General features: G+C 47.9%; 1 protein-coding gene across 2 annotated transcripts; it reads right to left on the minus strand.

Annotated features, from left to right (window-relative positions):
* Positions 1-1,252: 1,252 nt before the first annotated feature.
* On the minus strand, positions 1,253-14,006 carry JMJD8 (jumonji domain containing 8). 2 transcript variants are annotated; one of them, XM_083414280.1, is made up of 10 exons: positions 13,700-14,006; positions 12,644-12,865; positions 11,490-11,582; positions 9,264-9,312; positions 8,350-8,446; positions 7,986-8,054; positions 6,873-6,992; positions 4,857-4,924; positions 4,488-4,622; positions 1,253-3,632 (listed from the first exon to the last, which is right to left on the minus strand). In XM_083414280.1, the coding sequence occupies exons 2-10, from the start codon at positions 12,757-12,759 to the stop codon at positions 3,552-3,554; spliced, it is 828 nt and encodes a 275-aa protein (XP_083270406.1). In that variant the 5' UTR covers positions 12,760-12,865; positions 13,700-14,006; the 3' UTR covers positions 1,253-3,551. The 2 variants fall into 2 exon arrangements, with proteins under 2 accessions (XP_083270406.1, XP_083270405.1); XM_083414279.1 differs by having other exon boundaries at positions 13,674-13,999.
* Positions 14,007-16,635: the final 2,629 nt, after the last annotated feature.

A 16,635-nucleotide genomic window follows, 5' to 3' on the forward strand; every position in this document is an offset into this window, starting at 1 on the left:
CTTCTTCTTCTTGTTGTTTTATTTAAAACTCCTCCCTAATAACAAAGGGATATTTTGAAGCATATTATTGCGGGGAGTTTTGGTCCTTTAAAAGGGGGCAGGGATTAACATGCAATCTCTCCAATTTTGGTTACACTGGTAAATAAATATCTGAGCATGAAATTTTGAGGAGGGTGGTGGTTTTGTGGGCGAGGGCAGTTTCTGTTTAAGGTGGATCTCTTGGCTAGCTGTTAGTGTGGTAGGTATCTCCCAGCTTTTAATGTACAGTGGTACCTCGGGTTAAGTACTTAATTCGTTCCGGAGGTCGGTTCTTAACCTGAAGCTGTTCTTAACCTGAGACACCACTTGAGCTAATGGGGCCTCATGCTGCCACCAGAGCACAATTTCTGTTCTCATCCTGAAGCAAAGTTCTTAACCTGAAGCACTGTTTCTGGGTTAGCGGAGTCTGTAACCTGAACCGTATGTAACCTGAGGTACCACGGTATATCCCACATTTCCCCACTAACATTATGAATGAGACTTGAGACAAACTGCTGCAGTGCGTGACAGGCTTTAGTTACAGGTGCCCGTCAGCCACACTGTCTTTTGGGGCCTCCATTACATTTCCCACTGTCCCATTTTCCCCCTCAGCAGTCTGCATCCTGTGCCCACTGCCGTTTTGGTTTTTTGAGGGGGGTACAATTGTACTTCTGCAATCCATGGGGTTCCCCCAAACCTGCTGCTACCTCTCTGGTCCGGGTGCTGTTGTTTTGACTGTGCTTCAGTGGGGGGAAATGAGTTTGCTCTTACACTCTATGAAGCAAATGGAAATGGAAGGTGGGGTGGAATTTCTTGTAGGCATCATCTACTAGCCCTCCCTATCTCTTTATCCTTTTCACCCCTTCTGTAAAGCGCTCCCGGTTTTGTTGGGCAAGCGCTCCCATTATGTCTGACCACTGTGTGTGCTGGCTGGAGCTGCTGAAGTCTAGCAATATCCAAAGGGGTCACTGGTTCCCCATCGCTGCTGCAAAAAAAGCACATGCAATTCTGCATTATTAAAAGAACTGCCTGTCTAGAAAGCTTTACCTCCAGCAGTCACAACCTGTTTACTATATACTTGGAAATCAGAATTAAGGAGAAAGCATTCCTTTAAAACGCCCACACAAACCTTAGCAGTGCAGCCTCTCTTGTTTTTCATGTATTTCCCCATTTATATCCTTCCCCCCATCCCACCTCCCAAAATAAAACTACATGAAGACCACTTTACAAGCAGTTCAGGTTTTTGAAACATATTTTAAATCCAAAAACGAAGTTGACTGCTTTCAAGAAACAATTGCATTTGTTTTGTATCGCTTGCAAAGAAAAAACAGTTCAGCGTGACCCCAGACTCAACTTTCAAAAGCACTTCTTTGGAAATTGGTCCCATCCACTCCCTGCCCATCCCTCCACTGTTCTTCCTAGGAGGTCAGCATGAACAACAAGGACCATCCAGCAAATGCAGACAGTGAAGGCTCTCAATCTCTATTGCGGAGATTTCCCCCATACAAGCACACACATGTAGCCCAGCTGTTCTCTGTAAAATGGGGGCACTCTGCTGGCAAATGTTCCACTTGCTGCCTTTGTTCCAAGAACTTTGCAAAACAAAACCCTTTTTCTTTTTTATAAAAAGGTAAAACTTTGAGAAGCAAAATGGTGTTAGCAGATCTAATTTAATTTGAAGAGGGGTAAAGCACATCTGGGGAACTTGCGGCCCTCTAGATTTTGTTGGGCTCCATCTCCCATCACCCCTCACCATTGGCTATGTTGGCTGGGGCTGCTAGGAGTTGGGAGTCCAACGGTAGCTGGCTAGCCACAGGTTCACAACCCCTGGTATAAACTGCCTTCTTGGAACGGCGGAGGCCCTTCTGGTCCTGCAGTTTATCACTTGATGAGCACCATGATCAAGCTGAGAAGCCATGTAGGAACTCCATGGCAGCCACCTTCAGTTAAAAGGGCTGATGGGAAAGGCTCTTATCTGACTGATCAAGAGTTGCTGCCAATCACTCAACAATCCTGGGCTGGTTGGGCACACAGCCTGACAACAGCTTCCCATGTTCCTATGAACGCATGTGAGTGACCTAAACCTGCAAATCCAAATTGGCATCAGAAGCAGGGCTGAGTCTGCCTTTATCGCAAACTAGTGAACTTCAGAGGCAAACGTGTTTCTGGAAAGTCTCATGTGGCTGGAAAAACCATTTAGGCAGCATCTGTCCACAAAGCACTAAATTGCAGCTTGGGGAATGCATGGCCCTCCAGCTGTCATTTGGCTAGAACTTTCATCATCTTTGACCGCTTACCATGTTGGCTGGAACTGATGGAGCTGGAGGAGTCACAATAGCAGCTGGAGGGCACAAGACCCCTCACCCCTGAGTTATACCTCTGCAAGTGCATTGGATGTGATCCCTGATTGCCTTGGACAGAAGTGTGAAACCTGTGGCCCTCCAGGTATTGCTGAGTTGGAGCTCTCTCATCATCCCAGACCATCGGCAATGCAGATGGGAGGCCCATGAAAAACTGGAGGGCCAGAGGTTCCCTGCCAGAGATGATGAATGACAGACAAAAAATGGAACTGGGGCTTCATGGCAGGAAGCGAAGACGAGAGGAATCAACGGGGAAAACTTGGAATAGCTTACATTTTTGTGGTACAAAGAAGATCTGTAAAAACTCGAGTTTCCCCAAGCCTTGCATTTGTGGGTGAGCCCTACTCCCCTATCTAACATCAGCCTGATAGGCAGAAATTCACCAGTGAAGCTTTTCTTAGCAGAGACCCAGCTGGTGGGAAAGAAAGAGAAACAACATCACCAGCTTAATTTTTTGCACCAGCTAAACCAGATAGGAATAGGGCTTATTTAAAAAATAAATGGGCATCCAGCTGTAAAGAGCACCCTACTGTTGTTTATCACAGGTGACTACATGCAAACAGCCTATTTAACTTCCTCTGAGGACTCTCAAATCTTCAACTCTTAAGTCATTTGGAAGTCACATTTCCTTCCTGGAATGTAAGGCTATAATTAGAGGACCTGCCTATTACAAAGGGTGGTCACTGGAAATTTCTGATTCATCATCATCTTGTCCATTTTTTACCCAGGAATGGGGAAACCCATGGCTACCCAGATTATGTTGGACAACAACCCTCCACATCAAACCCAGCCTACAGAACCAGTGGTCAAGGCTATTGGAAGTTGCATTCTAGTAGGTTCCAGATTAGAAAAGGCTACAGCAAGTCATCTTTCAGACGAGGGGTAGGTGACATTGTCCAAACATCTGGAGGGGATCAAGACTCCCATCAGCCCTAGCCAGCATTGTCAGTGGGCATGGATCATGGGAGTTGTAGTCCAAAACATTGGGAAGTCCACTAGCAGACCACCACCTGCCTTCTCCTTAATTCTGTGCTATGATCCAATGAGAGACTGGGGTGGCCCCACCATCACTAGCCCCAGATTCCCCAAATGTTGTCGACAAATCCTGCTTCTTCGTACACCATCGCAGGAGTAGTGGCAAGAAGGCCAAGGAGGAGCCACCATGCAGATCTGCTAACCCAGGAACGTGGAGATGAAAACGCTGGTGTCCAGATTCAAGGTAGCATGCCACCATCGGTCTGGGAAGTACAGGACCTATAGGGAAGGTAGAGGAGAGGGAGAGAACAAAGCAAGGACTAAAGGGGCCTGGCAACACCATGCCTTGCTAAAGTCCCTATTGTTACACACCCCTGCTGTGAGAGGTTTCAGGGGACTGTGCTATCACGTTTAGCTTCCTTGCAATGAAAGAACACTGGAGACTTGAAGCAAAAGTGGAAGCTAAGCAAGCAGTCCGAGACAAAGCAGATCTCCTAAAGAACAATCCAAGTCAACCTTCCGAGGCTGCAGAGCCAATTTCAGAGCAGGTGACAGCAGTGGGCCCAAGACACCTGACCAAAGATGCCACACAAGCTTGTGGAAGGCTAGGTAAAGGTAAAGGGACCCCTGACTATTAGATCCAGTCGTGACCGACTCTGGGGTTGCAGTGCTCATCTCGCTTTATTGGCCAAGGGAGCCAGCGTACAGCTTCCGGGTCATGTGGCCAGCATGACTAAGCCGCTTTGGTGAGCCAGAGCAGCACACGGAAACGCCATTTATCTTCCCGCTGGAGCGGTACCTATTGATCTACTTGCACTTTTTGGGGTGCCTTCCAACTGTTAGGTTGGCAGGAGCAGGGACCGAGCAACGGGAGCTCACCCCGTCGTGGGGATTCGAACCGTCAACCTTCCGGTCGGCAAGTCCTGGGCTCTGTGGTTTAATTCACAGCGCCACCCTAGAGTGCAGCAATTTGTGTAGATATGCACCAGCCAGGATTTCTGCCTGAAATTCTGGAGAAACACGGCCAGTCAGTGCAGGCAACACTGAGCAAGATGGACCAACAGTTTGACTTGGCCCTAGAGTAATGTAGGCAAGGGCCGGAACTTTGGAAAACGGGCCACAGCTGTGACTCACCTCTCCGGGGTGGATGGTGCACTCGAGCGGCTTCTCCCACGACGGCAGAAAGGGGTATGTATCCAACAACCAAGACAGTGTTGTTCTGTTGGGATGGAACTCTGGCATTTTCTCTGGAGGATACAGAAACCAGCGCTATGGAGACAGAGAGAAGGGCTTAGCTGGCAGGAACAGTAAAAGGGATGGGGAACCTGTGGCCACCCAGATGGTGGGTGAACAGGCTCTTGAAGAGCATCCAGTCCAGTTGAGCCCCCCCACCCCACCCCACCCACGGCTGATGTCTCGAACAAGACCACCTAGCAGGTGCAGGCTGACCATGCAAAGGTGGGCGATCCCAGCCCCTCTCATTGCTCTAGCCGAAGCACTTACTTTCCTGCCGAAGATCACCTCTGAGTAACCTGGGCCGTGCCAATGGAATGGGACTCCCGAGCCGGGGCCTGCAAATGACCGCAGAAGGGGGGGGGGGAGGGAGGAAATTAGCATTTCTTTTCAAGGAGCATTACCATCAAGACATGGATCACAGAATTGTAGACTTGGAAGGATCATCTAGTCCAGAGCTTTCCAAACTTTTCATGTTGGCGACACACTTTTTAGACACTTGTACTAGCAAACCAGAGGTTAAACTAACTCCTTCCCAGTCCTGGAAGGAGCGCAGGGAGCGCTCGTGTCACACACTGCAGCCGACACACTTAACACAGGCATTGGCAAACTCTGGCCCTCCAGATGTTTGGGACTACAATTCCCATCACCCCTAGCTAACAGGACCAGGGGTCAGGGATGATGGGAATTGTAGTCCCAAACATCTGGAGGGTCGGAGTTTGCCTATGCCTGCACTAACATGTCACGACACACAGTTTGGAAAGCTCTGATCTAGTCCAACTCCCCGTAATGCAGGAATATGCACCTGACCCTTACAGGGATCGAACTTGCAACCTTGGCATTATCAGCACCATGCTCTAACCAACTGAGTTATGCAGGCTGATTCACGGTACCAAATGGCTGGGCTGCTTATAGACTATATTTCTGATTGACAGTGTGGTTGCAGCGATTGGAGTGTTGCATTAGGGCCTTGGAGACACGGGTTCAAATCCATGCTCCACCATGAAGTTTGCTGACTGGCCTTGGGCCAGCCACTGGCTTTCAGTCCGTTTACTGATATTATTAGTTAATTCATTACCTGCCCATCTCCCTACAGTCCCAGGTCGGGTTACAGCAATTAAAACACAACATTAAAAGATCTGCCTCCTGGAGTTGTGACGACAAAATGGAGGTGGGGGTGGAGAACACTACACTGTAAATGCAAGAGCTACATATCTTGCTTTTCTTCTGCTACGAAACTCAAGGACTTGCCTCCAACCTGGGCTGAGTAGGATCCAGGTGTTCAGACCATTCCCTTGTCTCAGAGGAAGGCTGATGGCAGCAAATGCCACGGGAATAATCTTGCTGCTGCTACAGGTTCTCTCTGCTCCCATTACCAGACTTGGATGTTTTGTTCTTGTTTTCTTCTTCACACCGTAAGGTTTCGATATAGGAGGGTAGATTTCTCCTTTAGCCAAGCACTTTCCAGCACTGGAGAGGGTACCCACTGTTAGGGCTACACAGCTGCAGCTGCTGAGTTTTGCTGCACCACTATGACCTTGAGCAATCCTGCAGCCGTCTCTCTGCCCAGGTGGCAAGATAACCAATTCACTGGCACTTTTCCCTCAGAAAGGCTATGCCCGGAATCCCATGACCATTAAAAGAAAAGCAAGCAAGAAGCCTTCAAGGACACATTCCACAGCCAGGCAAAAAAATTCAGGGAGAGTGCAAAGTAGCGTCGGTGAGAGGAATGGCCTGGAGGGAAGGGGCATGACCTGGAAAGAGTCCCAAGGGCCAGACAGAGAGTGTTGGAGGGCCACATTCGGCCCCAAGGTCTGAGTTTCCCTATCCCTATGGAAGACCACTAAAGAAATAAATCGAGGGTGAAGGCCTGGGGTCTGCCTTGAAACCAGCTGAAATTCACAGAAATGAAAACCCCAATAGAGCCTGAGAGGCAGTGTGGTGTAGTGGTTCGAGTGTTGGACTAGGAGCCGGGAGGCCAGGGTTCAAATCCCCACTCAGCCATGAAACCCGGTGAGCTTGGGCCAGGCACTGCTTCTCGGCCTAGCCTACCTCACAGGGTTGTTGTGAGGAGAAAATGGAGAGGGAGGAGAAAGATGCATGCCACCTTGACCTCCTTGGAAGAAAAGTGGCGTATAAATAAAATGAAAATAAACAGAGCAATTGGGGCAAAATATCTACATGAGTAGGCTCGGGGTGAGGATCAGGCCCCTTCAAAGCACACATTGAATAACAATTCCCGAGTGCCGGCTGCCTTTCCATCCCTTTGATGCGCCAGTGACTGACCTGCAATCCCAAAACTGTAGGCTCCAGTGGTGCCTGGGATCCGGAACGGTGGCGGAGTGTACTTCTGGAAGAGAGGGCCCCACTCCGTGAAGTTGTTGTCCCCAAAGAAGTAGAGGGTTTCTGCAAGGAGGAGAGAGAGCACAACCGCAGACCTTTACTTAACAGAAAAAACATCCTGTAACCAATTTTGTGTCCTGTTCCGAAAGCAAACTGTTGGATTTTCATGACGGTGGGACATGTTCAATCCCTTGAACAAAGAGCTGGGCTGAGAAGAGAAGCTTAGCCTTCCTGTTGCGCCAGCAGCAAGTGGAGCCTTGCTGTCTCAACAGCAAAAAGGTGGCACTGCCAGTTGTGCAGGGAGGAGAGGGGGGAAGCAAGGAATCGGCCCCTGAATACGACCCACCAGGGACTGCATGGCAGGATGGAGCTCAGCTCCTGAGGCAGGGGTTAAAAAGCAGGGGAAGCAATTCTAGAGTAGGATAGCATCTATCTGGCAAGGGAAAAGTCAGGGCATGGGCAAAGTGGCTGGATTGGGTGCAAAATAGGTTTGTGTAGCATCAGGAAAAACTAAAGGCAGCAGACAGACAGGGCAGCTAGGATTCATTGAGGGGCAGTATTAGCTGAAGGAGGCTAAGGCAGAGCAAGGAGGCTGCTCCAACTCTCCTGTGACATCTGAGATATCCCTATATTCTCCCCTTAGGCTCAAAGAACAAAACAGTACCAAAGACCATAGGAAGAGCTTGCTGGATCAGACCAATGACCTATGTAGTTCAGCATCCTCGTCTCACAGTGACCAACCTGTTGCCTATGTGAACACCCCAGAGCCCTCTCCCCTCCTGAAATTTCCAGCAACTGGTATTCAGAAGCATTACTGCCTCTAAAAGTGGAGGCAGAGCTGAGCCACCATGGCTAGTAGCCATTGGGAATCTGCCCAGTCCTCTTTTAAAGCCATCCAAGTTGCTGGCCCTCACTGCCTCCTATGGGGACAAGTTCCATAGTTTCACTAGGCACTGCATGAGCAAGTCCTTCTTTTCATCTGTCCCAAATCTTCCAGCGTCTTCTCAGCTTCATCGGCTGGTCCCGAGTTCTAGTGTTGCGGGAAGCCTTACTCACCACTCCCCAAAGAGGTCTGGTCCTGCGGCTCCAGCAATTGATCCACATACTCCTGGAAGGGCAGGTCAACTGCAAAAAGGAAGTCAGTGATGCTGAATGCAGCCAATGGGCATGCATCTCCCCCAAAGAGCTGTCCTACTTGGCATGAGACCAGAGATGGAGGAGACTCTCACCTCTAAACACTGGCCCTGCTGGCTGGGGATGATGGGACTTAGCAGTCCAACAACATCTAGAGAGCCACAGGTTCCCCACCTATGAACTACTGACCATTTTCCATTCACAGTGGAGCAGCTGGCCTTCTGCAGGCTCAAGCCCAGCCCACTCTGGTTCCTTCCAGAAAGCATCTTGGCCACCCTGCCCTCACCTTTGCGGTAAGAATAGGTGTTGGCGGTGCTAAGACGGACAGGGCGGTCCCCAAACCTGGTCAACAGCTTGTCCTTGGTACATTGGGCCTGGAACTCCTGTAGGTAACAGAAGGAGATAAGAGTAGAATCAGAGTTGGAAGGAATCTCGAAAGATCCCAGATTCAAATCCTGCATCTCCAGATACCATTGGGGGAAAACACCGCTCTGAACACTTGGACAGCTGTTGACAGCATTGACAGTGCTGAGCTAGATGGACCGATGATCTACTTTGACATAATAAGGCAGCTTCCTGTGTTCCTAAATGAAAGGGCCACAGCTCAGTAGCAGAGCATCTGTTTGCTTTGCATGCATCCCTGGGGATCTCCGGGTGCAGGACTGGGAGAGACACATGCCTGAGACCTTGGAGATCCAGCTTATGAAATTGGGCCAGCACCAAGTCTTCTTTCTAATAATAATAATAATAATTTATTATTTGTACCCCGCCCATCTGGCTGGGCCTCCCCAGCCACTCTGGGCGGCTTCCATAGAAACAAAAATACAGTAAAATATCACAGATTAAAAACTTCCCTGAACAGGGCTGCCTTAAGATGTCTTCTAAATGTCAGGTAGTTATTTATCGCTTTGACATCTGATGGGAGGGCGTTCCACAGGGCGGGCGCCACTACTGAGAAGGCCCTCTGCCTGGTTCCCTGTAGCTTTGCTTCTTGCAATGAGGGAACTTCCAGAAGGCCCTCGGCACAGGACCTCAGCGTCCGGGCAGAATGATGGGGGTGGAGACGCTCCTTCAGGTATACTGGGCCGAAGCCGTTTAGGGTTTTAAAGGTCAACACCAGCACTTTGAATTGTGCTCGGAAACGTACTGGGAGCCATCTTTCTAATGTTTAGCTGAATGTGCAGTTGTGGAGACACTCACCGAGTTGTCTGTTATTCCTTGGAGTATAACTGGTCGAGAGAAGGCATACCTAAGAAGCAAATAAGACAGGTACAGCTGTTGTATGCAAAGGCAGATCTAGGGGAAAGTGACCAGTACGATCTCACTGGGTGCAGAGCTTCTGGGGTGCTGCAGGGGGCGCCACAACTATGAGATCCAACAGAAGGCAAGAGATGGAGGGGGGGGTGGCTTGCCAGATTTTGGCACTGCACAGGTGCCACTGAAATCTGAGACACCAATGTCAGCCACTGTTGTATATAACAGGGAGCTCTTGATTTAGTTTCATTCATGCATCACTGCCTATAAAACATCTCAAAGCGATTTAACAATAAAAACACAGTTCCAACAATCTTACATTTAAAAAAGCAATTGCATATACAGTGGTACCTTGGGTTAAGTACTTCATTCGTTCCGGAGGTCTGTTCTTAACCTGAAACTGTTCTTAACCTGAAGCACCATTTTAGCTAATGGGGCCTCCTGCTGCTGCTGCGGCGCCGGAGCATGATTTCTGTTCTCATCCTGAAGCAAAGTTCTTGACTCGAGGTACTATTTCTGGGTTAGTGGAGTCTGTAACCTGAAGTGTCTGTAACCTGAAGCGTATGTAACCCGAGGTACCACTGTATTAAAACATTTTGATGTCAAATGGGAAGGCCTTGCATGCAAGACGTCACAGGGTCAATCCCACTGGCATCTCCAGGGAGGGCTAGAAATGCCCCCTGCTTGAAACCCAGCAGAGCCACTGCCAGCCAGTGTAGACAATATGGAGCTGGATGAACCAAGGAAACTGACTAGACATAAAGTAGCTTCCTATGTACAGATGCAGATGGGGATGAGAACCTCCACTTCCAAGGAGAAAAAGGAAGATTTTGAAGAGGCACCATAACGACAACAAAGACACGCCTGTCGTTATTCCTGGCTGGAATTCAATCAATTGCATGCAAATTCGTGTTGAGCAGATATAGCTGATTGGGAGGTCTTGTGGAACAGACCTGAGGAAGTTCAGTCTTTTTGAGATAAGCAAAGCGATGAGGAAATGTACTGGAAAGTATGGGATAACATTTGCTTATCTGGCTTATCACCAAACAGATCAGAACGAATGCTAATTAAATAGCCAACATCCTCTAATCTCCCGGCAAACAAATCAGGGCGAATGCTCAGCCAACACATCATTCTGGAAGTTCCCTAAGATTCAACACTATATTTATAATAGGAACAGGGAACCTGTGGCATCTCAGATGCTGCCCAAGGAATAGAGCAGGGTATCATGTGGGTAACTCGGTGGGTCTTACTTCTGAGCAGGCATGCAGAGGACTGTGCTGCTCATAAACAGCAAAAAGGTCACCTGTGATAACCTTGTGTATATGTGGAAAAGGATGGATAGCCAGGCATTTTAAGGTTTTTGCCTTGGCAACCTTGAAATTATTAGTCTAAGAATAAAGTAAAGGTACCCCTGCCCGTACGGGCCAGTCTTGCCAGACTCTAGGGTTGTGCGCTCATCTCACTCTAGAGGCCGGGAGCCAGCGCTGTCCGAAGACACTTCCGGGTCACGTGGCCAGCGTGACAAGCTGCATCTGGCGAGCCAGCGCAGCACACGGAACGCCGTTTACCTTCCCGCTGGTAAGCGGTCCCTATTTATCTACTTGCACCCGGGGGTGCTTTCGAACTGCTAGGTTGGCAGGAGTCTAAGAATAGGTGATTGCTTTTAGGAGTTATAGACTTCTTTTTAGAAGGTTGTTTTGCACTGTTTCTTTTCTTTTTTTAATTATCTATTGATACGTTTGCTGCCCTGGCTCCTTCGAAGGAAGGTGCAGGTATAATGAAGATGATAATCTCACAGACCTCTCCCTCCCTCCTTTTCCAATAATGTGGACCCCCCCCCCAGCCCTCTGATGATGACAAAATCAGGTAAGCAGAAAAAACATCCCTGCCACTTAGATAGAAAGATAATTTATTACGGTTGGAGATCAGCTTATAAAACACACTTGGGGGTAAAATCCCAGAAGGAAAACAAACATTTAAAACAATGTACAACAATAAATTTAAAATTTATAAATGCGATAAGCGTATAGACACTTAAAACTTTAAGAAAAGCTACCGCAGAGAGATGACCCAGGGTCACCCATGGAACCGAGTTTGGGGATTTTCTTAACGAACTAGCTTGGGTCGGGGGATGGTTTGCGCCTTCAGATCTGCACCCCTGCCACTTACTGTTCAATGAACTGGGAGTAGGTTAGCGTGGCGTCCCTCCTCTCAATGGTACAGCTGTCTTCTTCCAATAACGCAGAGTGGCTGCTTGTCAACCTGAGGGGAGAAGGAGTGGAGAAAGGCAGTCCTTAAAATACAGGATATTTTTCATATCCATTTATAGCAGGGGTGAGGAGCCTTTTTACAGCTGAGGGCCTCATTCTCTCAAGGGTAATCTTTCTGGGGGCAGCATGTTGTTATTATATATATATATATATATATATATATATATATATATATATATATATAAATGTGTGTGCCACCCTTCACCCAAAGATCTCAGGATGGTTCACAGCATAAAAATACAGAACTGCCCCCCCCCCCACAGAGTACATAATAAAAACCAAGAACAGAAACAAAACAAAACAAAAACCTCCCCTCCCCCAAACATATTTAAAAGGACACAGAGTGTTACGCAGCCAAAGGCCTGGTTGAAGAGGAACATTTTCACCTGCCACCTAAAGGTGTATAATGAAGGTACCAGGTGAGCCTCCCTGGGGAGAGCATTCCACAAATGGGGGGCCACTGCAGAAAAGGCCAGTTTTCGTGTTGCCAGACCTCTTGTGGAGGAGGCACATGAAGAAGGGCCTCAGATGATGAATGCAGGGTCCTGGTCTTTTTATGCTGGGGTGGGGGCAAGGCCAAACCAACAAAGGGTGGAGACAGAGCATTCTCTCTCTCTCTCTCTCTCTCTCCCTGACACTCCCCATTCCCCTCCGACACCCCCTATTCTCTGACACCCCCACTCTCACTTCCCCTCTCTGACTCCCCCTGAATGAATCAGACCTGAGCACTTGAAAACCAGCTCCAGCTCATTTGTTTCTACATTCTACAGGTCCTGCTTTCACAGTTCTCAAGGCTATTAACACAGTAACATGCTAAAGTGATCACAATTAAAGTACAACAAATAAAGACACGGCCCTAAAGCAGGGAAAGGAGACTGTGCAACAATGAACGAATTAAACAAACAAACAAACAAACAAACAAACAGGGCATTGGTTGAAATTGAGGCAAAAATGTGATACAGGAGGAAGGGAACCTTTCAAAATGTGAGTTCATGCATGAAGGGATTATATATGGATCTCACTGATCCATTTTTTGACTGTGTACCTACTCACCAGCCTCCATCAGTGTCCTGCAATGCTAAATATCCAGGCAGAAGGAAGAGCATCAAAAAGGGGAAGAGCAAAAAGCACTGGCCCCTGGGTAACATCTGCTCCAAAATCCTACACATCTGTCATTCCAAGCAGTGATCCTTTGCAGGCTGAGGTTGCAGTGGGGGAATCTTGAGAGGAACCTCCTTCAGGAAAAACGCTTTAAGGCCAGGTGCTCAGCTGCATCTAGAAAATGGTAGAGTGCGGGAAGCAGTTTTTACACATTAAAAGATCCAGGTTCATATCTACACTCAGCTGCGAAACTTGCTATAAGGAAGGCCATAAGGAAGGTGAACCCTCTCAGCTGATATTGTACCACAAGGGGTGGTTGATAAGATTGGACATGGGATCACTGTTGCATGAGAACTGGCCACCTCAGGGGATCATTCCAAAATACTCATCCAGCAACTCTGGCTGCTTCAGTACACTGCTTAACACCTTTCCTTTCCCCATAATGAGGGGGATTCAAAATGATGTAAAATTATAAAGTGCATGTAAGTGCATTACATTTTCATGCCCATGCCAGAGTGTTCAGATTGTGATAGTGTGTGTGTGTGTCCCCTACTTTACAAAGGACAGCCCTCTGCTGAAGGGCTGCCTGGTCCCATTGCAGCTGAAAGGTAAAAAAAAACACACCAAAGCCCATCAGAAGCAAGAGCAGTGTGGGGAGGGCTTGAACTTGCCCATCCCCAGACAGCAGGCAGACAACTGACCTGGCCAGTCTCCCCCCACTATGGCGAGATGCGTTTTATCCCTGGTTTAAATTACAGCAATTATTTCTAAATTTGCATATATATGCATAAATTGCATAAATTGCTACTTGCAAATTGTAGGCAAATCTGTATCCTCGTTTGCCCCCGCGCAACTCCCGGCGCTGCATTTCCTCTTCCTTAGAGACACGTAAGCGGCTTCATCGGACTGATGGCGAGCAGACGGTCTCTAGACGCTCCGCCCGCCTCTCTCCTCCCTGCATCCCTCCACCTGCTCGACCCACCTGCGTCTCCATCCCTCCCGCTTTACCTCGCATTCCTTTTACCGCGCCGGGCGCTCGTGCCTTGGGAGATCTCGCCAAGCCCCCTGGAACGGGCAACTCTTCCTCGCCCCTTTGGATCTGGGAATTGTAGTCCGTACGTTGCAGCTATTCCGGGAAACGGAGTCCTCACCGTGAGAACATCTCAACCTTCTAGCCAGGCAACACCCACCATTATTTCTCGCGACGCTGGCCGCTTTCCAAGTTGGAAATGTGCAAAAATTAATCCCAGCTGTAGCAGCGCAGGAAAGGAGGAAGGACTACATTACCCAGCAGGCACAGAGGGCACAGGGGTAAGCCAAAGGGAGAACCCCCCCCCGCAAAAGAATGTAGAAAGCCGGCTGTTTTGGTATTGGATACAAGGGCTAAGACTACATCACCCACAAAGCATTGCAGCTGAAACGCGCACCCTTTCTTCTCTCGACGCACATGATTTCCCCCTCTGTACTCTTACCAGAGAGGGTGGCGTTGTATGGAAGAGAAAGTAGCATCCCCAACCAGACATATTTTTTGCCCTGCTGGAGAGCTCGTCGTGTTAGAATGTGCCACGACTGGAAAGCCCAAAGTCAGGTTACCTCAATGTGGGCTTGTTTTTCCTAATGCACACCTCCTGGTAATTTGTGATTCAAATAAAATTTGCATTGATGCTTTTGAATTATGGTGCTGGAGGAGATTCTTGAGAGTCCCACGGACTGCAAGAAGATCAAACCTATCCATTCTTAAGGAAATCAGGCCCGAGTGCTCACTGGAAGGACAGATCTTCATGAGAAGAGAAGACTCCCTGGAAAAGACCCTGATGTTGGGAAAGATGGAGGGCACAAGGAGAAGGGGACGACAGAGGATGAGATGGTTGGACAGTGTTCTCGAAGCTACGAACATGAGCTTGACCAAACTGCGGGAGGCAGTGGAAGACAGGAGTGCCTGGCGTGCTCTGGTCCATGGGGTCATGAAGAGTCGGACACGACTAAACAACTAAACAACAAGTGTTGGCCCAGTAGGGGGAGAAATCCAAACACTGAAGTATAATCAAATAGTTTTGGGATCTCTTAAGACTAACACATTTATGGTATAACTTGATGAATGAAGGTACAAATATACATGTTTGTGAGGATTGCAAAGTGAGGTCAGAGGGAAAAGGAAGCACAGAAAAGTACAGGTGGTGACAATTGCCTTATTAACAGGTTAGACTACTGCAACACATTGTACATGGGGCTGCCTTTGAGGGCGGCTTCGAAATAACAGCTGGTGCAGGAAGCATCTGCTAGGCTGTTAATGGGGACAAAACATGAATGCTTCACTCTGGTTCTGGTCTGACTGCACTCTCCACCAATTTGTTTCTGGTCTCAAAAGTGCTGGTATTGACGTTTAGAGCCGTATATGGTTCAGAACACCTATAACCAAAGAGCTGCCATTCCCTTTATGAATCCATAGGGACCCTGAAATTGTCATATGCCATTTTTTGCATGCTTCCTCCAACGGAGGTCTAGAGGGTAGCAATGATAGAACAAACCTTTTCTGTAGTAGATCCCCAGGCGTAGGAAGTGCTCTCCCCAGGGAGGCTTTCCTGGAACCAACTTTATCATTTTGGTAGCAAAGACATCTCCCCCTCCCTGCAGTGGACATTCGGGTACCAGTGACTGGATGCTTACACATTTTTATTATGTATTTTATTCTTTCTGTAGATCACTTGGAGGCTTTTAATTGTGGCAAGCAATTAAAAATGCAATAAACCTAAACAAACCATTCTCACCCAAAATATTTGATAGCACAATCCTTCATCAGTAACTCATTTAAGACATGTAGCATGATATAGTGTGTGCACAGCCTTTATCTTTAAAGCACATTTCCCCCCCTCAAAAAATTATGGACCCTGTAGTTGGTTAAGGGGTTCTTGGGAATTGTAACTCTGTGAGATATAAACTAGAGCCCTGAATTATTTGAGGACAGAATGTGCCTTGAATGTGCTTTAAAGGGATAGTGGGCAGGTAGCTGTAGTCCTTCAGCCCACAAGTGATAGCACTGAACCTCTTGAAATACTGCAATTCAAAGGCTTCACAGTCTGCCTTTGAAGTTCCTTTTCCCAGTAATGGTTACCTTCAGATCAGCTGCAGACTGTCCTGGGAAACTAAAATGTTCCCCCATTGGCTTTAGTAGGGCCAGACAAAAAGTCACAACACAGAAGAGAGCAAGCTTTCAAGTTTCACAAAAGTCTTCCTCAGTTAAGATATATTACACAAAGCCAGAAGTGTGGGCAGGAGAGAAAAAAAGATGTTCCTGGGCATGATGCAAAAGGCCAAGGCTACAATCTGTAACAGCTTTCCAAGGGGGAGCACTCCAGATATTTTAAACTACAATTCCCAAAAGCATGCGTCAAATAACGAGTGTGTGCCGTGTCACCTAGAACGTTAACAACTGCAGTAGGAAGACCACTCTGTGCTTGCATTGGTGCTATTTGAAGAAAAGAGGCAGGATGAACTAAAGCTAAACTTGCAGAAGGTCTCTTTAGAGAACTAGGTATTACAAGCAGGGCCTGCAGCAAAATGTTGCAGGGCATTCCCACCGTTTGAAGTCAAGGATGGGGAAACTGTAGTCCCTTCAGATGTTGATGGACTTCAACTCCCTTCATTGCTGACCATAGATCACGTTGGCTTGATCAACACTTGCAAGACCACCTATTCCCTATCCTTGCTCTAAGCAGAGAGCTGTTGTTCAGGGGCCCAACCAACTGAAACACAAGCTCTGTAGTCCTTTCCAGGCCCTGAAGGGAAGGAAATAGGAACCCCCCCCACCTGTCACAAAAAAACCCTTCTCCTGCTGTGCTAAAAGAATCAGCTGACAGGTGATGCGAAAAACCTATGCATGAAATTAGAGAACCACAGCCATGCAGGGGTGACAATGCCATACTTGTGTTTGCTGATCTGTTATT

Source organism: Podarcis tiliguerta (assembly GCF_965153285.1).
Source record: "Podarcis tiliguerta genome assembly, chromosome: 14".
In the NCBI taxonomy this organism is placed as follows: Eukaryota; Metazoa; Chordata; class Lepidosauria; order Squamata; family Lacertidae; genus Podarcis; species Podarcis tiliguerta.

Bases quoted from the DNA above. Each gene is read 5' to 3' on its own strand.
- JMJD8 (XM_083414280.1), bottom strand. From the start codon at position 12,759: ATGTGTAGGATTTTGGAGCAGATGTTACCCAGGGGCCAGTGCTTTTTG. The intron at 9,313-11,489 runs GTAAGTGGCAGG...TTTGCTTCTTAG, and splicing joins TACTCCCAGTTCATTGAACA to GTATGCCTTCTCTCGACCAG. The intron at 4,925-6,872 runs GTCAGTCACTGG...GGTCATTTGCAG, and splicing joins CTACAGTTTTGGGATTGCAG to GCCCCGGCTCGGGAGTCCCA.